Here is a 24742-nt window from a genome sequence, read left to right as displayed (position 1 = left end):
GTAGTCAAGTGGTTGTTAACTCCATTATTCGGAATTAAAGGATTTAGACCTTACAGATTTATACATAATCTTTAATTTATTCATTTATTATAATGAAAGATATATAATCGATTGATCAGAATGACTTATATATAGAATAGGAAATTGAATAACTTATCTTGCGTGTCAGAGCTACTTTATTATCACTATAAATTCAATAATACATTAATTAGCAAATTCAATTTTTAAATTTAGTACAGCGCTTGTTTTAGTTTTTTGACAGCTATTCAAATTTTACGAAGAAATTCCTTTTTTTCCGAATGAAATAATAATATTTAGTTTATTTGTGATACTAATAATTAAGCTGAACTACCCCACATTTCAATTTTCATCATTTAAATAGTGTAATAGCAATCAAGACCTCTATTTGAATAAGGTAATCCAACAGAATAAATTGTTGAGAAATATATATAGAATTAACAAAGCAAAGATAAAACAAATTTAAAAACCTTAAAATTTTAAATTTTTGTTTTATGGAAATATGTAATGTAAGTTTATTGTTTTTGTTGAAATATGTAAGAATAAAATATGCAAGGTTTTTTTTGAACGTTTTAAATCATTTCAGGAACTTAAAATCTTTGAGTAAAGCCCTTTATTATCACGATTAGTAACAGAATAGTACAGTCCATTACATATTATAAAATTCTTGATATTGAATGTGTAGAGCATTTCACTATATAACTAAATAGTAGTAAATAATTGTACTTAAAATATTTGAATATTAATAAAATTATTTTCTTGAATATATACATGCTAGTCTATTTATTCAAAGTCACTAGTTTTTAATAATTTATTAAATTGACTTTCTGGATTATTATGTAAATTTATAAATTCACCATCTTCAACAATTTCACCGTCTTGATTAAAAACTATAATTCTATCACTATTTTGTATAGTTGATAATCTATGAGCTATTGAAATTATTGTTATACCTTTTTCTCTATTTAATCCTATTAAATTTTTCATAACTTGTTCTTCACTTATTGAATCCAATGCTGATGTTGCTTCATCTAATATTAGTATTTTTGGATTTTTAATTATTGTTCTTGCTAATGATATTCTTTGTTTTTGTCCTCCACTTAATTGAGTTGATGTTGATGATCCAATCTTAGTATTTAAACCATCAGGTAAATTATTTATGAAAGCAGTTGAATGACTTACTTGTAATGCTTTTTCAATGTCTTCATCTGTTGCATCTTGTTTACCAAAAATAACATTATCCTTTATTGTACCACTAAATAATAATGGTTCTTGTTGAACATAACCCAATTGTTCTCTATAATTATTTAAATTAAAATCTTTAATTTCTATTGGATTTTCATTCCCAATTATAATTTCTCCACCATCTGTATCATAAAATCTTAATAATAATTGACTTACAGTTGATTTCCCACTACCTGATGGTCCAACAAGACATACATTTTCACCTTCTTTTATATGTAAATTTAAATTTGTAAAAATTTTATCAGATCTAGAAGGATATGAAAAATCTATATCTCTTAATATTATATCACCATTAATTTTCAGTTTTAAACCTTTATTATTTAATATTTTGGGTTTATATTCAATTAATTCAAAAATTCTTTCTGCAGCTCCAATACCCTTCATTAATTCAGTATAAAAATTACCTAATCCAAATACTGAACTACCAGTATAAACAGCGTACATCATAAAACTTGACAAATCACCAATTGTTAATTCACCCATTCCAATTAACCTAGTACCTATAATTAATAATCCAATCATCGTAACATTTCCAATAAATCCATTAACTGAAAAATATATACCAGATAATTTACCTTCTCTTAATGAACTATCAAAAATGTTTTTAATTTCCTTGTTATATCCATGAACAATTGATTGTTGTTGAGCAAATGATTGAATAATTTTAACCCCATTAAGTTTTTCTTCAGTAACTTTAGTTAAAGCACCAATATTTTCTTGAATTAATTTTGATAATGCTTTAATTTTACGTCCATAAAAGAATGACATAAGAATTAAAGGAGGAAACATTAAACTCATACATAAAGTTAATTTCCAAGATACATAACACATCATTGAAATCCCAACTACACCCGAAATAATACTTCTCATTCCATCACTTATATTTGAACTTAAAGTTTTAGAAATAATTTGAGTGTCATTAGCAATTCTTGAAATTAAATCACCAGTTTTCATACCAGTTTTATTTGGTCCAATATCGAAAAAATAAGCATCTTGAGCTAATATTTTGGAAAATAATCTTGATCTTAATCTTGCAACTAATTTTTCTCCAACTGTTCTTAATAAATAAACTCTACCAAAATTTGCAGCTGATCCAATTAAAAATAAAACTCCTAATGAGGAATAAAATTGTGTCGACGTAAGTCCAAATATTAATGTATCATCTGAATTTGAATCTTGTTTTGTATTTTCTTTATCTTTGTCATCATCATCTTTATTAAAGCCCAATGGTTTTGCTGTATCCATTATTTTACCAATAATTAAAGGTATTGACATTGAAGTTGCCGCTGAAATTGCTAGACATATTAATGCAAATACTAATAAAGTAGATTCTGGTTTGGCTAGTCTTAATAACTTTATTATATCTTTGAATAGGTGTGAATCTTCTTTCCGTACTGCTTCATCTATGGGTATAGTACTAGTTACCGTATCATTTGAAGTATTGTTGATTGAAGGTGTTGTAGATTTTGAGGTGGTTGAATTAAATCGTAGTTGATTTAGTAGTATTGATGCATGCTTGAAATTTGTTCTAGGTATTTGTTTAATGCAATTTACACGAGGTTTCACAAATCCTTTGATAAAACTTCTCGGTATAAAGCCAGTAGTACTCAACTGTCTCCTCATCAATATCATATTAGTCTATTAAAATTATGCATATGTCTCCAAACCTTAATAAATAAAGGTATTGCTTGTTAGATCGGTCCAAATATTAAATTTTTGTCAGACTAAAAGAGTGAAAAAAAGAAAAAGGTTCAAAATTATCGTACAACACTAAAAATAAAAAATTAGGATAAAGCCGTGGAAAAACTTCCACATTTTTTTGCAGCCAGTTTTATATTCAACATTTTAATTTACACCAAAATTTATACATTTAGTAACTACTTATGGTCGGATCGATCCACATTATTATATCAATACTTTAAAACCTCTATCTTTTGCAATCAAATGTAATTTTTGCAAGTCCGAATCGGGTAAATAAGTTGATTTGATCTCTAAAATAAAACCTGAATTACATTTTTTAAACATTGAAGGACTTATAACACATAGCTTAGTATAATTTAACAACCAGTTACGTAGATTAGGTAATGCATCCCCCAACTCACATGGTTCAATTATTTCAATTTCATTTTGATTCATTGATAATATCGCTAAACTTGAAGGTAAATTTATTAAAAAATCTTTTGAAATATATGTAAACATATTTCTATCTAAATTCAACTGAGTTAAAGTATTTGGAAATTTTTGCAGCATTCCCCAAACATCTAAATATTGTTCATAATTACTTTTTAGAAAATTATCTTCTAAATTTAAAATAGTTAAATTCGTGAAATATTTAAATAATTGTGACCAGTGAGCTACATATAAACTTCCTATTTCACTAGACTTTATTGTAAAATTTTGAATCTTTGAGGCAAATTCATTTTTACTTAATTCTAGAAGTAGTTTAATAATGATTGATTTGAAAGTATCTGGGTTTTCCATAAATACTAAATTGGAATCTATAAATATATTGATTTGCAATGATTTGTTAAAATACTGCCGTATATTTGAGTCAGTTGATTCTATTAATTCATGGAATTGATTCAAATCATGTATAAATCTTCTATAATCACTTTGTTGTCTTGTAAATTTAAATTCAATAATATTTGGTCTTACTTTTTTGAATATACAATTTTCAAAACTAATTTCATTATTACACTCTATTAATTTGTCTTTGAAATTATCTATCGTTAATTCGTAATCATGATGAAATTGTAATCTTGGCTCCTCATTAATTATATGTAGTTTTCCACTAAATAATCTTTGATATAGTAGTTTTAAAATTGGTTTTGCTGATTGTAATTTATAAAATTGTGTGATTAGATCATCTATTTCTTTGGTGTCCAAATATCGTAGTATTTCTAATATTATTTCATTAGGTAGTTTGAATATTGAACTCATTACTCTCTTCCTGTTTGGACTAATAATTATAATAGTTAAATTGATTGAAGTAAAATAAATTTTAATAGATGCTTCCATTTTGTGCAACGATTTAATAAAAAGAAATTTTTTTGAGATCTTATTTGGTTCATATTAGATAAGATAAAGAATAAACATAAATTACAGCAAAAGAAGTAGAAAACAAGAGGTATATGAAAGTTTTAGATACTTAGATTTCAGTTTCTAGGTTCTACCAATGAGCACTTGTAATTTAGAGTAAAGTTCTTTTCTTAATCGAATAATCCATGATAATGTAATGCAAAAATCTATTAATTTGGGGTAAAATCACAAAATGACCATTTTTTTCAGAAACCTAGATAAAGAAAGAATATTCAGACACAAATTTACCAATCAACTTGAATGATAATATGAACCATAGTTGGCATCTGCACCATTTCTCGTCTGTGCTTCATCATCATCATTCATTTGTACATCGTTATCATCAGATACATCACCTAATTCGACAACTTTTGGTTCCGGTTTGTCAAGTTCATCAGCATCTAGCATGTCTAGATCCTTGTCAAACTTCAAGTTATCCCAATAATTATAACCTAAATTTTTATAAGCTGCAGTTTCTTTTTCTATATTAGCTTTATCTTTTTGAGTTTTCCTATTTTCTTCTTTTATATATAGTCTCTTCATTTCTAACTTATTCTCTTCATCAATTATATTTTTTAAATCATTCCATGTAATGAACTTTTCATGAATTAAAGCAATTATTTGATCATAACTTTTAAATGGCCTAATTGATGAATTATTTTTAAGATTGTACTTTTTAACAAATCGATTGAATAATTTAATGAACCATTTTTGTAGTCTAAATACAACTAAAAATTTATAATTATACCAACGTATGATTTTTAAAGATGAAGTTATTATATTTTGAAAATGATCAACTATTTTATCATTTATATATGAATCCAATTGAGATGAAGTATAAGATTGTGGATTTGAAGGTTTTTTAAAGATCCCTCCGCTATATTTAGGTATAACATAATCCCGTTTTGATTTATCCTTATCTTTGTCTTTGTCCTTTTCTTTGTTATTTATGAATGGATGAGTTGAATTTTTGTCCTCATTTAATTTTAAATCTTCTAATAAAGAGTCTAGTTTAATTCTTTTACCCGATCTGAAATCTTTAATATTTTCTTCATCACTTGAATCATCGTCATCTTCTAAAGAATGTTTTTTCAGATTCATTATTTTATCTCTTTCAACAAAATTTCATTTTATTATATCATTAGATTGTGCTTGTACAATTGGGCTATGAGAATTGTGAATTGACTTAATTTACTTGTACAAAAGTAGTAATTTGATGCATGTAATTCTAGACTTTTCTATTGCAACTATATAATCGAATTTCTTGTATTGCTTAAAGAGTAAGTGCGCGTTCTTTTGGAAGACTTCGAATGGAAGCTACCAAAAATTGTTTACAATTTTTTAATATTAGTTTCATAAAACTATTTTAAAGATCATTTTTCAACAGTTTTATAGTTATAATGAAACTGGACTTGCTGAAATTTGAAAAGTAATTGAAATCACAGTTAGGACAAAAGTCTTGTATATTTTTTACAATAAACTTGGAATGACTTGGGCATGTCTCACATAAACGCCAATTTTTTTAAAGAACAAAGAGGCTGTACAGTTGAATTAAAAATATATCAACCCAAGAAGGATTAGAACCATGGGTCCAAAATTTCGTACGATTGTTGTTTTTTCATCCTGTAGGTGACATTATGAGAAATTTCACTTATCAAACTGATCAATTACTCCATCATAAAATCAAAATCACTATATAAGCGGAGACGGTTATACTTAGCTTACGGAACTCTTAAAATAGTGGAAACTTTGTCATTCGACAATGCAATGCAGAAACTATAAATCAAGTATTTCAGTTTCATACAATAGCATTCAATCACAATTTAAAGTGATCTTGATTGACCCAATTTTATAAATGAAAACAAAAGGCTGAATTCTTATGAACCTACCCCTTAAGACTTTTCCAATAGAGTTTTTGTGCAATTATTTTACATACGATGCATTTTTCTTTGTTTTTAGCAATACATATTTAATAAAGCTAATGAAAATACATCATATGACGTTGACCAAGTAAATAAAGATTTGAATGATCTTCAGAGTATCTCGTCAAATACGTAAGCACATTGTTATCGTGTGGTTAATTGTTATTATTGAGACTATAAATAAGAAGTGGAATATCATTTAAAAATAAGCTATAACGATGTTTTTGGAGTTTACCAATTTAATTAGCTTTCGTCTTCCATAATTCATACGATACTACAAATATGAGATCAACCACAATATTAGCAATTAGTCCTTTTGCTTTAGCATCTATACTAGACAACAAAAATTTAGTACAAGAAAAGAATGTTTTACGTGACATTGCAGATGATGCTGCTTCAGGTGTTGCAGGAGTAATAAATACAGTTACATCTGGAGCTGTTGGAGCTTTTGGTACAGCAACTTCAGGAGCAGTAGGGGCATATAGTACAGCAACTTCAGGAGCAGTCGGGGCATTTAGCACTGCCACTTCTGGTGGTGCATCTGTCGGTCAAGGTATTACCTCAGGAGCTGGTTCAGTTGTTGGAGCTGGTGGTGATAATACTTCATCTATATCTTCTCAATTAAGTGAAACTAGCAGTGAATCTTCAACTGAGAGTCAGAGTCAAAATTCACAAAGCTCACAAACTTCGGAGAATTCTAGTGGTACAAGTACGAGAAGTGAAAGTACTAGTTCAGCCTCAACAAGAAGTGGATCTACAAATTCAGAAACTTCAGGATCATCTAATGATGCTATAAAGTATATGAGTTCTGGTGCTTTATTATATGTAGCTGCTTTAGCATTACTTTAGATTACATTAAATTGCTTTTTGGTATAAATTTATTTTTAGAAAGAATTGTTGTATAGGATTGGTTGAATGTACGATTATCTATTCATCGGATTACACATAAACAGAATTTAAAGTAAGGCTATCTAGCCAGAATGAGTAATAAATGAGTATTCACGACTTTACTCAAAAGATTAGAAAGTAGCTTTTTTTTTTCTGAAACATGATTAGCTCACAATTTTTTGCATCCAAATATTAAAGTACTCCACTGAAAAATGAAGCAATAATGTAAATGACTATTGCTACTTTCATAGCCTTGTTATATGGCCTAATAAATAATAATGAAAATTGATTTGACAACCAAACGAGCTAACTCCAAGTGACTGCATTATTATGCGAATTAAGTTCGACCTTATAATTTCCAGTTTATATATTCTCGTGTATGTATTCAAAATTTTCAAAATTTTTAAGGAGTATGAAAAGTTTGACATATTGGTACATTTTATATATAATAACAAAGATGCCAACTTATTTCAAGTTTTTCAATTACAAGATCAATTTTCTTTTTTCATTGTATTTGATTCAAGATACAAGAACATTATTGACAATTTCAAAAAGAAACTAATCAATTCAACATGCGTTTTACAATTTTAACATCAGTCGCTTTATATGCAACAACAATTTCTGCAGCCACTACTGTTCTTGTTGGTTTTACAACAACTGTTATAAATGATACTCCAGGAGCAGCAGGAGCAAATACTGCAATTCCAACAGTTACCATTGGTACTGCCCCAAATGAAGGTACACCAGCAGGTGATACAACTATTACAAATACTTTAGAAACAACTGTTACTCAACCTCCAGCTGGTGAACAGACTCCGACTGAAGCTACACCAGGAACTGAACATCCTACTGAACATACTGGTGGACAAATCCACACAGTACAAGTCAATGCCACAGAAACTCAACATGAAACTGGTCATGAGACTGGAACTACAATTGAAACGGGTCAGAATGCTACAGAAACTGGAGCTGCTCATCATACTGAAACTGAAACTGGCACAGGTGAAACAGGTACTGAAACAGGAACTGCAATTGCGACTGGAAATGCAACTGAAACTGGAGCTGGTCCAACAGGTGCAGGTAATGCTACTGGTATTGCAACTAGAACAACTACTGCAGTTGCAGAGGCTGCAAATTTAATTGCTGGAGCTTCTTTAGCTTATTTTGCTGCTATTTTATTCTTTTAATTTTAATTTAATTCACATTTTAATTTGAAGTAGTATGAAAAATGATTTATTATAATTGGCTTTATCAAATTGTTTATGAAAGTGATTATATCTTAATAAATATTAATTTTAATTATATCTAACTTGTTTGATTGTATAGCTTGTAATTTTAAATTCTGTGATTGAAATATTTTGCAGCCAAACTTCAAGGCAATAAATTACCCGGATTGAAAAGCTAAGATTTAATTTTTTGTTTTTTTTTCAAGCATCTTGACATTAACAAAAAGTTTTCATTATTAATTCACAATTTTGTTTTTTAACCTTTCATATATTAAATACACTATACATTGCTACAATAATGAGTATGTGATAATTCAAAGTTTTTAATCTTTTTGTTAATGATGAAAACCTTACTCAGCTCACTCAGAGTCTACGATGCTGATAAAAAGTTCCTATCCAACATTCATCAATTTATCTGATTTACAAAAAATGATTTAAGTTATAACTTATATATATTATAAAATATAAATACTAACTACTAATTAGTTACCACCTTTACTTTGATTTACTGGACTTTTTGGTCTTAATTCTTCTATTTCATCAGTTTGAGGAACCAAATATTGAACTGAATTACTACTTGATCCACCAATTACCATACCATCAGCACTTTGAGATTTATTATTGTTATTGTTGTTGATATTTTGTTTATATTTAATAACTGATTTCAAATTTAATTCATCATTATAAGCAATTGGATCAAAATTATTTAATAAAACATCAGGACCTATAATAACCCAACCAGGACGTAATTTAACATGAGTATCTAAACCTAAAGTTGAAGGAATTATATGTAATCTTCTATTTGAATTTGAAAAATTTTCAGCAACTTGATAAATTTGATTTGGACAAGCTTCTCTACCTCTTTTTAAAGTATTTTCATAATTTTCAATTTGTAAGTCAGTATCAATATTACAATGAATTAAATCATTATCAATTGATCTTCTAACAGTACCAGTAATACACATCCAACAATGCCATTGTTGTTTTTCAAATAAATTAAAATCTTGGTTTGTTATATTTGAATTATTTGGATAATATGGACTGGTTTCATTTATTGGTAAAAATACCAATTCTTCTGATCTTCTAAATTTCTTATTGAAATTTTCATTATTCAATAAAATGGTTAATTCTTGAATTTTTTGAGTTGTTGCCCATATAAATAAAAAACCAGGTTTTGAACATAATTTATTCAATGGTAATTTTTCTAAAATTGGTAAAACAAATTGATTTTCAACTAATGCTCCAATCATAATAACATCAAATTTTAAATTATAATCATCAACCCATTTATTTAATGTTGAGACTATTTCATTGGCTGGACATCTAACACCAAATGGTTTTACTGCATGTTTTGCAATTTGTTCTCTTTTCAATTGATGTAACTTTTGCAATTTGGGATAACCATCCAATGGGTTAATAACATTTCTAATAAAGTTTGTAGCAATTTCTCCCGTGTGAATATAATGATTATTATAATTTATTGGTTGCAAATTTGAACTTGAAGATTTATCATTTTCTTTTTTGACTTTGAATTCTTTTTTTGTAGTTGACGAGTTTAATGATGATAATGAAGTTGAAGATGTAGTTGAAGATGGTTTGTTTATACCTGCAGTTGATGATCTTGAACCAAATTTATTATAAGTATACATTGTAAGAAAATTGAGTGTTATGTGTAATATTCGAAAAATTTGAGTGGTGTAAAGAATTTTAATTATAGAATTGAGCAACTTTTTATAATTTTTTTATTTCAAATTAAAAACTTCTTTGATTGATAAAATAATATTACCAAATGTTTCATAATTTGTGAATTCGAAATGAAACAATTGTTGAAACAAATTAATTAGGTCGTAAATTAAAATAATATTTATGTAGAGATCTCTGATTACGTAAGAACCGCTTAATTTTACGTAATCTACATGAATATTATTAAGTTCTAAAAATAATTTGTTTTATGTTATGTTTCAGATTTTTTTAATATTAAAATATTATCTAAACTTCAATTTCTTCTTAAGTAATTGAGTTGATTATCTCTAATTTTGAAACTTAGAGTTTTGAAAACTAATACAAAATGCATCACTTGAGTAAATTTAAGAGGAAAAAATTAAAACAATTGAATGAAACAAATAATTTCACAAACATTAATGTTAAATATAGCTCAACAAATGACAAAGATTGTGAAATGGATTTACATAGTGGCGAAGTAGCTTTATTAGGTTATCAATTGAAGAAAATGGATTTGCCAATTAGGAACTATCAAAATATTGTATGTATAGAAACTTTTTAATAGATGAGCTAAATATTAACATATGTATTAGTGCAATACAAGAAATGCTTCGTTAGTAGAAGTTGAACAATCAACTAATGAATTAATCAAAAATTTAAAAAATCTTCAAAACTCAGAAATGTACACAACAAAAAAACACTCAATTACTACTCAATTAGTATCAATTGATTTTTTAGAAAAACTTTCAACTGTACAATGTAATAATAAACAATTATTTGATTTAATTGATTTTTTCATTCAGAATTTAATTGAATGCTTAAAAAGAAGAAGTATAGAAAACAAAGATGAAAATGAACCAGATCAGTATGAAGAGAACAATAAATTAAACTTACTAATTTATTCAAGTTTTGAAATTTTCAATAACTATTTAAATAATTTCACAATTTACAAAAATTTAAAGGATTATCAAATTCCATATTTGAATAAATTAATTACTGAAATTTTAAAAATTTATTATAATAACATCAAATTGTTTAATCAATGGTTTTTAGAAAATGGTATAAATCATAAAGTTGAAAACACAAATAATTTGCATTATATTATTTTGAATTTATTATATAATGATTTTAAAATTTGTGGATATAAGAATTATTTAGAATTTATAAAATTGAGTAATAATTCTAATGCAGTTTGTGAATATTTGATTGATAAAATCAAATTATATGAGTATTTGGTTGAATTGTATTTCAAATCATTATTTCCTAAAAAGGAAGAAGAAAAAGAACCAAATAATGATGAAGAATTGTTGAAGACTATAATATTAACTTTAGAATGTAGTTGTGAAAAAGTAAGAAATGCATATTTCACAATTTATGAAAAAAAGTATGATTTTGATAAAATGAATGAATGCAATTTTTGGAATGAATTTGATGACTTTATCTTATCAGCTTTGAAAATTATGGATCAATATCATACAACGAAAGTAATGGATGAATTTTTCGATAATGATTTGTTTTTTCAATATTCTACGAAAAAATTTCAACTTTATAGCAAAGGGAATACTGAGCATTATAAAAGTATCAAATGCTTGAAAAACAAAGGAACTAAATTCAATTATTTTGTTGATGAGAAATTTATTTTGTACTTAGACTACTTGATTATGTATTTGAAGAATCAAACTCACTCATTCACTTTTTTGTTTGGGGATGAAAATCAAGAAAACAATGAACCAAATGAAGAATCAAATAAGTTATTAAGAACACAAATAATGTCTATTGAAAATTCAAACACTAAGGATATTGTTTCTAATTTTATGCATATTTTGAATAACTATTCAGGTTATATAGAATCATATACTTTCAAACCTAAAGAAATTATATCAAATAATTATTCCAAGATGTTATTACAATTTTTTCAAAATGATCCAAAATTAAATTCTAAATTGATGGAACTTTCATTAGTAATATTCTTAAAATTTAATTTACTTAACAGTTCTGAATTCATGAAAATAATCAATTTTTTATATGAAGCTCATTTAACTTATTTTGAACAATTGAAAAAATATCAAAAATTCGAATATGATGAAATTGAAATTAATAAAATTAAATCTTCAAAATGTGAGGTTAAACTGTCTGAAATTCTAAACGATTATGAATTAAACGAAGTACCAGAAATTGACTATGATATTTTACCTTTAAATTTAAGTTTATTTCCTCAATTATTGATTAATTTTTATGTTTCCACTAAATTGAAAAGAAAATGATTTCAAGTCTATAGTTTCATCAATCAATATTTTATATCTATGTTGTATTTTCAGCTCTTCTCAAATAATCAATCAATACCTTTTTATGTAAAACTCCATAATATTTCCCATTTTTCAATAATACAATAACTCGATTACCAATTCCATCAAAAATTAAATTAGCTAATGCTAATTCACTATCATAATTTATAAAAATTGGGGAAGAATCAACAATAGAAGTTAAGTCAGTTAATTCATTTAAAATCATATCAAATTCAGTTTCTTGTTGATTTGAACCATATGAAAAATAATCATCAGATACATTTTTAATTTGGGTGTTATTACCTTGAATTAGTTTACAATATATTTCATACCTTATATCATACTCTTCAATGAAAGAATTAATCTTGTCTAGGCAGATTTCCAATTCTGAGAAATAAATCAATCCAATACATACTTGATTTTTAATCAATGGTATACAACCATCTAACAAACATTGATTTGCTAACATTATTAATTTGCTCTGTAAAACTGTTATTGACACATAGTTTGAATCTGTTAAATCAATGAAAAGTTTCTTGTTATCGATTAAATGATTAGTTGATTTTATAGGTAATAAATCATTATTTATAATATCTATACTTTTCAAATTTGGATCTATTGGATCAGTTGCTGGTGACATAAATGGATAGTCATTACTAATTAGTAAGGATTCATATAATGAATTTTTCTCCAATAATCCACCTGACCAATTTGCAACTGCGATAGCTATTGATATAGGTAATACATAAGTATATGATGATGTTAATTCAAATAAAATCGTAACAATAGTAATATTCATTCTTGTTACACCTGCCATAAATGCACCTGCTGATATCATAGCATATATACCCATATCAACACAATCTTTTGAATTTGGTAGACAAATAATATCAAAGGTACTTACTGTATTTACTTCTTTTTTAAATATGAAACCAATCCATTGTATTATCATTGCAAATATTCTTCCATATAACGCACCAGCTACCATTGAAGGAACATATATACCACAAGGTAATTTTAAACCAAACGTAATAAACGTTAGTATAACTTTCATACCAAAAGCTAATGACAAAGAACCTAATTCTTTGAAAAACTGTTCGCTTGTAGTTGGACATAATGATCTATCTAATTCTCTTCCAGAGCATGAAGTAGCTAAATCTAAAACCAACTCAGCGGATGCTTGCTTTGTATATGGATTCCAAAATGTTATTAATCCAGTTAAAGTAGCAACTAAAAACACTTCAAATAATGGTTTATCTTTTATTAATTTTAAAGTTCTGAATTTTTTAGGCCACCAATTGATAAATTTAACAAATGCAGCACCAAATATCCCACCAGATATACCAATTATAACAAAAAACAATAGTTCAATCGGTCTCCAATCAGAATAGTACTCTAATTCAAATAAAACAGTTTTACCAGTTCCATAAGGATTTAGGAATTTCAAAAACAAAGTTGATATAATAGCACAAAAGAATACTTGAAATAATTGATGATTTGGTAAATAATTATTAATTTCTTCTAATATGAATAATACACCACCTAATGGAGATCCAAAAGCCAATGCAACACCAGCAGATGCACTTGCAGATAATAATTCTTTTTCAAATAAATCATTTTCATAAATATATGGAAAATATCTTGAAATAATATTCCCAACACAAGTTGCTAAATGAACATAAGGACCTTCTTTACCTAATGACATACCAGATGCAATAGCTAAAATAAGCGCTATAGTTTTAGCAAATAATGTATAAACACCAAGAAATCGACGTATAACAAATCCGGATAATATGGTTTTAACTTCTGGTACTCCCGAACCAGTTGCTGTATATATCACTCTTGGTTTAATTGGATTTTGTTGATGCTGATGTTCTTCCTCGTTGTTAGCTTCATTGTTATTACTTGTTGCATTTTCATCTTCCAATCCTCCTATGATTTTAGTAGTTAAGGTAACTAAACAAGCAACACAAGCTAAGGTAATAGATAGTAAGACATAGATTATATAATCTATTCTAAATTTATCACTAAACCGATAATTGTTGAAAAAAATTGACCAACTAACCCAATTGTCACACCTCTCAGATGGTTTAAACGGACTATGAATCCTACTAGTATCTTCATTTATTATGTCAGAACAACATGATATTTGACTTGCAAACCAATTTGATTTACAATACCCGTGTTTAAAACCAATTAATAAAATTTCAAATTTATCTATTACAAATGCAATTATTGAAAATGTTAACCCAATTAATATAATTAATATCCATTTACCTAATATGTAATATTGTTTTTGTAAAAAAGGAATTTTGTTAGTATTTCCCATTATTTCATTAGTTTCGTAAGATTCATTATCGTTTCCATTAGTAAAGTCATTATTATTTATCCATCTATTCTTCTCCAAAGAATAATTAAATTTATTTCCATTCAAGTATGCCTTAACCCAATCAATTGTAGTGAAATCATTGTAATAATTTCTCAAAGTTTGAAAAGGAGTTGTTAATCTTCCAATAAAACTTGTTGAGCCATATGATTCATTCGTTTTTGAGGTATGTAATGAGGTTAATTCATCATCACTTTCGTCAGTTATAAAATTTTGATTACGATAATTTTTTTTAGTTGATATACCTGGACTTAAAATTCCATGTTTAAAAACATGAGATCTAATGTTCAATTTATTTAATGATTTCTTTTTAGCCATTAATTCAAAATCAATTTTAGGTGTTGATGGAACAGTTTTGGAAAACCTAACTTCATTTATTTGATTCGGGTTTAATTGATTTGAGTATTTATGGTTAATTTTTGAAGATGAATTACTTGTTGAAGATTGTCCTTCAAAAGATCTAGTTTTTTTTAAATTTAATAAAGTCTTTGTTGAAGTATTAGTTGATGTGTGAGGTTGTAAGAATATACTTAGATCTGGTGATTGTTGTTGTTGTTGACGTTGATTTGATTGTTGTAAATTATTTCTCAATTTATTAAGTCTTTTTAATGAAGGACTTGCAATAATTACGTCATTGTTTTGTTGTTGATTATCAAAATTTATATCATTTATTTGTCGTTGATCTTTTATTTTATTATTATCAAATAAATGATTTTGTTGATCCATTATTTTATGAAATCCATTGAATCAGTATGAAGAGTGAAAATGATAAAGAAAGTATATATTTAGTTGGTTGTAAAGGAATGAATGTAGTAAGTTAATAAAACAATTATAATTTGGTTGTAAAAAAATACAAAATATACAAATTTAATTTTTATTAATAGTTGACAGTTGTAATAAAATAAATAAATAAATAAATTATTATTTTGTAAATAATTTAAATAATATCAAATAGATAACAACAATATTATACAAGTACCATAAATAATTATATAATTATTAATTATGTACATTTCCGATCCATCACTAGAGGACATACATTTAAGTAGTAAAAATGTTCAATATATGAATCGATTGAAAAATCAAAAATCTTTATATAAAATTTTGACATTAATTTAAAACGAAAATTCTATAAATTTATTATTGTAAGTAAGGTACAAAATAGATTTATGAAACAATAATTTAATTTTAAAATGTAGCAGAAAAAAAGTAAATTCCATGTTGCATTAAATTTTGTATAACATTAACAAAAAGCCTGCAATATTTTGAGTATTATTGTAATAATACTTAAAAATGCTCAACATTAAGAATTTGTTGTCTTCACAATTTAAGTTCATCATTATTATAATGTGGAACTAATTACAATTACCAAGATTTGAACTTCAACAATTTTATATAAATTAAAATGTTGATTGAGTATGAGATATGAATTTGTATTACTATTTATTTGAAAATGTTATAAAGGATCAAGAGAGTCAAAAGAAAACAACTAAAAAATTTTAAAAATTAAAAAATCTATATAGATAGATCAAAATTTATTTCTTAAGTATGTCGAGACCAAATTTAATTTTCAGACAAATAGGAGGGGAAGAAATCGGAACTAATTTAAACTTTTATTACTTTAGGTAAAATTCGGAACAATTTTATTACAAATAAATGTCGATCAAACACACAATAAAAAATAAAAATAAAAAATAAATCATTATTTTTAAATAAATCACAAAAACGGTAAAATTTGACGGTATTAAAAATCTAAAATCTTATGTTTTTTGATTTTTACATTAATAAAAATTTTAATTGAAATATTTTTCAAATATTTTTCAAATATTTGAATGGAAATACTTTCTTTAAAAAGGAAAGAGTATATAGAAGTCCGAGACAAATCTTTCAAATGTTTAATTGACTTCTTAAAATGAAATTATATTGACTTGAAGAAAATTTCAACAATTTTAGAAAGATTAGAATCAACCGAGATCTTTCTTTTCAAGTTTAAATAAATTTTATAAACAATATATTTCAGAACAATATAAATCAAAAAATTTTTGATCTAATATTTGTCTAAAAATTATCATTATACAATAATTATTTAATTGAAGCCATGTAATCTTTTGTTAATTGGTATGTGGAATTATTTTGTTAAGATTTAATTGATCGATTACTTGCAACAACATTTTTGAAAACTTGAGACAAAATTACTGACCCTTTTCAACAAACATAAACCAATTCAATCATTTTAACTTAAGATCAATTTAAATTCCCGGAATTAATTAAAAATTATTATTTAATCTTCTATTTTTTAAATTAAAATAAAGGGATTTGATTTTCCTGTATATAAAGGTTGTATATTGTTTAGTATATTTCAACCCCACCTTTTTTAAAGTTTAATTTTTTATTTTTATTTATACTTCTTAAATAAAAGTTGAAAATTTAATACCACACTATATTTAATTACTTAATCATTATTACACAACTACCAATAACATATTACACATTTCAAATAGAGATCATATGTTGATAAACAACCTCAACATCTTCATTTAAATGATTTATAATATGTTTTAAATCAGATAATATAATTATTTACTAATTTAATATTATTTTAACTTATTAATTTACCCGATATTTATATTATTTATATTATATATTTATATTATAATATATTATTATTATTATATATTATTATATTTATATTTCCATATATTTCCATATTTAAAAAAAATTTTCTATTTCTATCAAATTTATAATAAATATTTATTTGACTTGTGAAAATAATTTCATAAATTATTCAATTTCAATTAACATACATAGTTCGTATAATCTTGAATTTATAATTTATTGTATAACAACAGATCAATTTATTGTATTAAAAACTACTTTTATCATAATTTAATTTAATTTAATTTATTCATTATAAACAAAAATCATTCAATCATGTCAGACTCAAATAAAATTAAAGTTAAAAATCCAATTGTTGAAATGGATGGTGATGAAATGACAAGAATTATTTGGCAATTTATTAAAGATAAATTAATTTTTCCATATTTAGATATTGATTTGAAATATTATGATTTAGGTATTGAATATAGAGATGAAACTGATGATCAAGTTACAATAGATGCTGCAAATGCTATATTAAAATATGGTGTTGGTATAAAATGTGCTACTATAACACCTGATGAACAAAGAGTTGAAGAATTTCATTTAAAAAAAATGTGGTTATCACCAAATGGTACTTTAAGAAATATTTTAGGTGGTACAGTTTTTAGAGAACCAATTGTAATTGAAAATATTCCAAGAATTGTACCAACTTGGGAAAAACCTATTATAATTGGTAGACATGCATTTGGTGATCAATATAAAGCTACTGATATTGTTATACCAAAAGCTGGTGAATTAAAATTAGTATTTAAACCTAAAGATGGTGGTGAAATTATAGAATATCCAGTTTATGATTTTGATGGACCAGGTGTTGGTATGTCAATGTATAATACTGATAAATCAATTACTGATTTTGCTGAAAGTTCTTTCAAATTAGCAATTGACAGAAAATTAAATTTATTTTCTTCTACAAAAAATACAATTTTAAAAAGATATGATGGTAAATTTAAAGATATTTTTGAAAATTTATATGCAACTAAATATAAACAAGAAATGGATAAAATTGGAATATGGTATGAACATAGATTAATTGATGATATGGTTGCACAAATGTTAAAATCAAAAGGTGGTTATATAATTGCAATGAAAAATTATGATGGTGATGTTCAATCTGATATAGTTGCACAAGGTTTTGGTTCATTAGGTTTAATGACTTCAGTATTAATGACACCAGATGGAAAAGCATTTGAATCAGAAGCTGCTCATGGTACAGTAACAAGACATTATAGACAACATCAACAAGGTAAAGAAACTTCAACAAATTCAATTGCATCAATTTTTGCATGGACAAGAGGTTTAATTCAAAGAGGTAAAATTGATAATACTCCAAAAGTTGTAAAATTTGGTGAAGATTTAGAAAAAGCTGTTATTGATACTGTTGCTCAAGATGGTAAAATGACAAAAGATTTAGCATTAGCTCAAGGTAAAACTGATAGATCAAGTTATGTTACAACTGAAGAATTTATTGATGCAGTTGCTGATAGATTAAATAAAAATTTAGAAAGTGCTAAATTATAAAAAGAAAAAAAGTGGTTAAAAAGAAGTGATTTCGAAAGTTCTTTTTTATAAATTGATATGAAAAACTTTTTATGTATGTATGTATAGTATTTATCTATTCCTTGTATATTCATCATATAAAAACAATAAAAAAAAAATTGAAAAGTATTTATTAAAATGTTGTTTTACTTTATGTAAGAAAATTTGCAGCCATAAATTTTGCAATACTTTTATATAGTGGTTCAATAAATCCGTGCTACAATAACTAAAATATACTAAATTTTTTTTCATTTACGAAAATTAGAAAAAAAAATATATTCAGAAGTTAACTATCAAATTAATAGTCAGAATTATAACAATATATTTACTAATTAACAATGAACGTTGGTTCGATATTAAATGACGATCCACCACAGAATCCAAATGAATCTCATCAATCCATTTCACCACAAACTTCAAATATTACTCAATCTCCTCAAATAAATCAATCACAACCACAACCCCAACCAGTACAACAACCTCATCATACAAATGTATCATCAGTACCAATATCATCATCAAATCGATCATCAACTCAATCAGTACATCAAAGACATTCAATAACGAGTATGTTGAACGATGCAGCACAAGATGAATCACCAGCAGAAAAATCAACACAAGTACAAAATGATAATTCATTTAGAAAACCAAGTATTTCTAGTAATAGTAATTTTAATTCGCCAAATATATCAAGTCGACCATTACCTACACATTATGGAAGTGGGAATTCAAGTTCTATGTCTAGTCCTATGACATCAAAAAGAAATAGTATAGCGAATATAACAAATCCAGAACCTGAACCTGAATCAAAATCTTCAGATGTTGAACTTAAAAAATCTAATGGTCATCAATCATTACCACTACCACCACATCAAGAATCACAACAAACTCAAGAAGAAATACTACCAAAAATTGAAAAGAAAAAATCAATAATAGAGACAGATGATGATGATTTAACTAAAATACAGAGGATAAAAAAATCAAATAAACCTAAAAGATACGATTCACCACCTATATGGGCTCAAAAATGGATACCACCTAATCAGCAAAACAAATATAATAGTAATGGACAAGATGAAATAATAGACAATGGAGAGTCAATTACAAGATTATCTTCAAAATCTGTATTAAATTATAATTCTACAAGATATGTTGATTTGAAATGTAGTATAACGGGAGTGATACCGCCAAGTTCAATCATAAGAACAATATCAGAATGGATATATGCCAATTTTTCAAATATAGAAGACAAGAATAGGAAAAATGTTGAATTAGAATTAAAATTTGGTAAGATTATTGATAAAAGAACAGGTAATAGAGTCAATGCAAATGTTATAACTGAATGTATATATACTGATCAATCAAATATTAAATTTGATATGGAAGTTGAAGAAATTGCATTTAAAGATATAAGAAAATTATTTGATGAATTAGAAAAAATTCATCAAGAAGAACTTAAAAGAAATGGAAATCAAGAACATTTAAAAAAAAAATTTAATATGTTAGAAAGTGATAAAACTGATTCATTTTATCAAATTGGTCAAAAAGGTGAACATTTAAGAAGAATTAGAATTTCAAAAGATAATTTATTAGATCCACCAAGATATATAGCAATACAAAAGGAAAGAATTGGAGATTTATATATTCATAATCCTCAATCAATGTATGATTTAAGATTATCATTATCATTAGAAATTCCAGTACCAGAAGGTAATATAGAATCAATAAGAACTAAAAATCAACCCCAATTATCTCGTGAAAAAAAACGAACTTCTTTTACTCATCCATCAACAATAACTCAATTTGATTTAACAAAAGTTATGATACCAAAAGAATTTAAAAATAAATCAGGTAAAAAAATTATAAATTATGAAACAAAATATGAAGTTGAAATGGAAGCTGATACTTTAGAATTATTTCAAAGTATTGATAAAATTATTTCTGGTACTGATACTTTTAGATTAGAAGAATTAGTTGAAGTATTTTTAAATAATGCAAGGATCATTAATAATAGAGTAACTAAATTAGCATTATAAATTTTGAGAAAATGACACAATTTATAGTTTTTGTGTAATTCTAATGTACTGACTAACATGTTCTATTTACTGTATTTTATCCTTTTTGATTAAACTATAAATCTCAAATTAAATCTGTAATTTTCATCCCTTACTTACTCATTAATTTTACCTAACTTTAATCAATTACATAGGACAAAAACAGTTTTTTTAAAAATTTGTTGTTTGTCATTGCAAAAATTAATTACTTAATAATTACTTAAAGAAATAACATAAAATAAATTCAGAATTTAGTAGAACATACGCATTTACAATCATGGATGAAAGTTTTACAAAAGTTGTAGTACATTGGCTACTTAATAATATCAATAAACTCAAAGATTTCACAAATGATGAATTTGAAGATTATGAATTGAAACTAAAATTAGGTCAAATTATCAATAAAGAATCTGGCATTAGGATCAGAAAGAACAAAACTTGCATCGTGAGAAGGAACAATTATAGTAAATTTGAAATGAAAATTTTCAAACCTAGCTGGGATAAATGTAGAGAATACTTGGATAAACTAGTAGATGAAGAGAATGAAGAAATTAGCAAAATTATTAGGTTGCAAGATTTCGAAAAAACTGACTTGATCTATACAGCCAAGATGGAAAAAAAAAATGAATTTCCAAATATTGCTGCTTACCTAAATGACGAGGGAGTTTATAAAGCTTCCTTGAAAAAAAATCTCCTTGACTGTGTAATACATATTCCAAGTTTCAAATACGATATAAGGATTACACTATGTAAAATAGTCCCAATGCCTGACGAAGAATTATCAAAAATAATGGAAGAAAATAAACCAAGATTCCAAAGAAGTAAAAAGATATCTCATTGGAGTTGTCAATCAATTTCTACTAAATTTGTCACGACTAAGGTCCATGAGGGTAACAGTTTAAAAAAAAATAGACATGGTCATTTTAGTATAAAAAATCCTAACAAATTTGAACTTAGATTGGATATTCTTGATAACAATATTGGTAATTTATTAAAACAGTATCATTCAGAAGAAGCAAACGTATTTGAAGAATTACTGAATATTTTAAATGGTCCATTGACCGAAGCATTTAATTTGAATGAAAAAATATCAACATTTTGAAAATAAAATATAAGATGTGTTTCTCTTCTGTATTGTTAGATGATTTTTTTTTCGTAAATTAAGTAAATATACATATTAATACATGAAACTAAAAAAAATTATGAAACAAATTAGGAAATTCTTCTCACAAATTAGGATTATATTAAATTATTACATCTCAACTTCATTGTTATAATAACCTAAACAAAATAATGACAGCCGTTTCTTTTTTGTAATATAATAAATGGAAAATGACTAGACTATCTAAAATCCATGAAGGAAGCTTTGAAACCACAAAACTCCAGTATTTATGAGTAACTTATCTACAGATATATCAAATTGGTTAAATGCAAGTTACAAAAAAGTCAAAATTCAAGATAGAGGGTTTGTGACTCTAGATTGGAGACTTGGAAGTATTATTTCAAAAGGTTCATTAGATAGAAGTTTTTCATGTCAAGCTCCATGTGAAAAATTAACAAGTCTGTTTAAATTTACTATGGCAGTAGAAGAAGAAACTTGGATTGATTCAATTAAAAAGTTGACCAGAGCAGAAGATAGAGAAGATGATGATAAAACTATAAGTTTGGGATGCGAAGAAACCATATATCACAATTTTACTACAAAAAATATTTGGTATAACAATATATCGATATCTAAAAGTCTTGAAGATGAGGAAGCAGAATGGTCAGGTATAGAAAAAGAAAGAATAGCTGATTTATTCATTTGTTTACCAGATAGAAATTATGATTTAAGATTATCATTATCAGTTAAAAAACCAATATCAGAAGTATTAACCAAAAAAATAATGAGTCTGGGTAAAGAACCATTTATTAGAAAAAAAAAATCAAAATCATGGCTAAGTCTAAAATCAAATACTCAATTTAATATTAATCAATCTTCACAAAGGGGAAAAGTATTAAATCCTCATGGTTATACAACAATTCAGAATATTAATAAATTTGAAATTGAATTTAAACCAAATGTTAAGCAGATGTTTGAAATAATCAATAATTCATCAGATGAGTGTAAAGATCAAGAATTAAAAGAATTGATAGATGAATCCTTATTGAAAATTTATGAAATTAATACTGAACGTATAATCATTTAAGACAGTTTAATTAAGTTTTAAAATTTTTTTTTTTAATAAACTAATATCTGATAATTGATAATTTCATGCTTGACTTTTAAATAAAACTATATAAAATATACATTAGAACGTTTTAGCTGTAACTCTACATGTAATTAATGCACTGGTTCAAATGTTTTTTAAATTTACAAAGTCAAATGTGACACAAAATCTAAAGCTAGAAGAATTGTGAAATTTGAAACAAAATTGAACCTTATGTTTTTTACGTTCAGCTTGAAATAGATTGACTGCTTGGTCATCCATCTAACCAATTTCTTCAATTATATTCCATCTAAAGCTAGAAGAATTGTGAAATTTGAAACATATTGAGCCTTTTGCATTTTACGTTTAGATTAAAATAGAATGACCAAAGTTCATCTTTTTAGCCACTGGCTTTAATTCTACTTCATGAAGTAATGTCCATCAAATTTCCAACATTGGAACATTATCAACTTTTAGAAGTTACGGCGGCGACTCCAATCAATCAAATTACCAAATCGTTTCGAAAATTATCTTTGAAATATCATCCTGATAAGACTAGAAATAGATTATACCATGAAAAATATAAACTTATTACTACAGCATATGAGATTGTTTTTAAATATTTGACTTCTGGCTCAAAGACATCAGGCCCCTCATCTTCTGCAAATAACTCGGGCAGTCGATCCAAAAGTGCTGAAGAAGAAGAGGAAAAAAAACGAAAAGCTGAAGAGAATGAAAGAAAACGAAAAGCTGAAGAGGAAGACAGAAGAAGAAATGTAGAAGAAGAGAGAAGAAGAAGAGCAGAGAAGGAGGAGGAGGAAAAAAGACAAAAAGAATGGGAAAGAGAACGTGAAAGAGAGCGTGAAAGAGCTAAAGCGGACTTTGAAGCACGACAACAAGGTAAAAGTGAGTTTCAACGTGGAAAAAAAGAAAGACACCAAAGAAAGAACTCAGAGACAAAAGAATTCAAAATGAAAGAAAGGGAAAAACAAATTGCTATCGAGGAAGCATTGGCTAAGTTGAGACAAAAACGAGAATCAGCAAACTCGGGACTATCAGGTGCTGCATTGCAAATGTATATACTTAAGGGCTGTGTAGCTTTGTGGTTGTCTAAGATGTTGGAGAGTGTTGAAAAAGACGATCAAAAGTTTGTTGAGCTAAGTTGGGAACTTGGAACTATTTTCAAAAAACGTACTGGAGTGAGAGAATCGCTCTATTGTTCGCCATCACTTTCAATTCCGCATCTGTTCAAATTTAGAAATTGCATTGATAAGAACACTTACATGGATGCTCACGACTTGTTGGAGCACTATAAAGACCAAGTCTTTGGTGATAAAGTAATTAAGCAAATTATACCATTTACAGAATTTCTAGATTATAGTATTTCAATTGGCACAAATTTCAATAATTCAGTTTTGTTGAGAAAACCCGCTCAAACTGGATTTTCCAATGGTGAAGAAATTAAAGAAATTCATAATTTAGGAGAACTATGTATTTCCTTACAGATTACAATTATGATTTGAAAGTTTCTCTAT

At 26.1% G+C, this 24742-nt stretch overlaps 13 protein-coding genes across 13 annotated transcripts; 8 read left to right on the top strand and 5 right to left on the bottom strand. All coding sequences in view use genetic code 12, as the record gives it.

Annotated features, from left to right (window-relative positions):
* Positions 1-801: 801 nt before the first annotated feature.
* On the bottom strand, positions 802-2895 carry MDL1 (ATP-binding cassette permease; the record flags this gene model as incomplete). The annotated part of the gene is made up of 1 exon (XM_051764459.1): positions 802-2895. The coding sequence occupies one exon, from the start codon at positions 2893-2895 to the stop codon at positions 802-804; it is 2094 nt and encodes a 697-aa protein (XP_051617870.1).
* Positions 2896-3168: 273 nt separating this feature from the next.
* Positions 3169-4281, bottom strand: KGF54_003827 (uncharacterized protein; the record flags this gene model as incomplete). The annotated part of the gene is made up of 1 exon (XM_051764458.1): positions 3169-4281. One exon carries the CDS (start codon positions 4279-4281, stop codon positions 3169-3171), a length of 1113 nt encoding a protein of 370 aa, XP_051617869.1.
* A 312-nt stretch (positions 4282-4593) lies between these two features.
* KGF54_003826 (uncharacterized protein) lies at positions 4594-5442 on the bottom strand (the record flags this gene model as incomplete). Its single annotated transcript, XM_051764457.1, has 1 exon — positions 4594-5442. One exon carries the CDS (start codon positions 5440-5442, stop codon positions 4594-4596), a length of 849 nt encoding a protein of 282 aa, XP_051617868.1.
* Positions 5443-6545: 1103 nt separating this feature from the next.
* On the top strand, positions 6546-7112 carry PGA23 (Pga23p; the record flags this gene model as incomplete). The annotated part of the gene is made up of 1 exon (XM_051764456.1): positions 6546-7112. One exon carries the CDS (start codon positions 6546-6548, stop codon positions 7110-7112), a length of 567 nt encoding a protein of 188 aa, XP_051617867.1.
* A 611-nt stretch (positions 7113-7723) lies between these two features.
* On the top strand, positions 7724-8338 carry PGA22 (Pga22p; the record flags this gene model as incomplete). The annotated part of the gene is made up of 1 exon (XM_051764455.1): positions 7724-8338. One exon carries the CDS (start codon positions 7724-7726, stop codon positions 8336-8338), a length of 615 nt encoding a protein of 204 aa, XP_051617866.1.
* A 521-nt stretch (positions 8339-8859) lies between these two features.
* Positions 8860-10026, bottom strand: KAR4 (Kar4p; the record flags this gene model as incomplete). Its single annotated transcript, XM_051764454.1, has 1 exon — positions 8860-10026. The coding sequence occupies one exon, from the start codon at positions 10024-10026 to the stop codon at positions 8860-8862; it is 1167 nt and encodes a 388-aa protein (XP_051617865.1).
* A 419-nt stretch (positions 10027-10445) lies between these two features.
* KGF54_003822 (uncharacterized protein) lies at positions 10446-12363 on the top strand (the record flags this gene model as incomplete). The annotated part of the gene is made up of 2 exons (XM_051764453.1): positions 10446-10640; positions 10693-12363. The coding sequence occupies 2 exons, from the start codon at positions 10446-10448 to the stop codon at positions 12361-12363; spliced, it is 1866 nt and encodes a 621-aa protein (XP_051617864.1).
* Positions 12364-12400: 37 nt separating this feature from the next.
* GEF2 (Gef2p) lies at positions 12401-15496 on the bottom strand (the record flags this gene model as incomplete). The annotated part of the gene is made up of 1 exon (XM_051764452.1): positions 12401-15496. One exon carries the CDS (start codon positions 15494-15496, stop codon positions 12401-12403), a length of 3096 nt encoding a protein of 1031 aa, XP_051617863.1.
* A 2205-nt stretch (positions 15497-17701) lies between these two features.
* On the top strand, positions 17702-18946 carry IDP2 (isocitrate dehydrogenase (NADP(+)); the record flags this gene model as incomplete). The annotated part of the gene is made up of 1 exon (XM_051764451.1): positions 17702-18946. The coding sequence occupies one exon, from the start codon at positions 17702-17704 to the stop codon at positions 18944-18946; it is 1245 nt and encodes a 414-aa protein (XP_051617862.1).
* A 356-nt stretch (positions 18947-19302) lies between these two features.
* KGF54_003819 (mRNA triphosphatase) lies at positions 19303-21000 on the top strand (the record flags this gene model as incomplete). The annotated part of the gene is made up of 1 exon (XM_051764449.1): positions 19303-21000. One exon carries the CDS (start codon positions 19303-19305, stop codon positions 20998-21000), a length of 1698 nt encoding a protein of 565 aa, XP_051617861.1.
* A 295-nt stretch (positions 21001-21295) lies between these two features.
* Positions 21296-22120, top strand: KGF54_003818 (uncharacterized protein; the record flags this gene model as incomplete). The annotated part of the gene is made up of 1 exon (XM_051764448.1): positions 21296-22120. The coding sequence occupies one exon, from the start codon at positions 21296-21298 to the stop codon at positions 22118-22120; it is 825 nt and encodes a 274-aa protein (XP_051617860.1).
* Positions 22121-22409: 289 nt separating this feature from the next.
* Positions 22410-23207, top strand: KGF54_003817 (CET1; the record flags this gene model as incomplete). The annotated part of the gene is made up of 1 exon (XM_051764447.1): positions 22410-23207. The coding sequence occupies one exon, from the start codon at positions 22410-22412 to the stop codon at positions 23205-23207; it is 798 nt and encodes a 265-aa protein (XP_051617859.1).
* A 434-nt stretch (positions 23208-23641) lies between these two features.
* Positions 23642-24730, top strand: KGF54_003816 (J domain-containing protein; the record flags this gene model as incomplete). Its single annotated transcript, XM_051764446.1, has 1 exon — positions 23642-24730. The coding sequence occupies one exon, from the start codon at positions 23642-23644 to the stop codon at positions 24728-24730; it is 1089 nt and encodes a 362-aa protein (XP_051617858.1).
* Positions 24731-24742: the final 12 nt, after the last annotated feature.

This window comes from Candida jiufengensis (genome assembly GCF_024610255.1).
Source record: "Candida jiufengensis strain CBS 10846 chromosome Unknown scaffold1, whole genome shotgun sequence".
Classification (NCBI taxonomy): Eukaryota; Fungi; Ascomycota; class Pichiomycetes; order Serinales; family Debaryomycetaceae; genus Lodderomyces; species Lodderomyces jiufengensis.
This window is presented reverse-complemented; position numbering and strand designations above follow the sequence as displayed.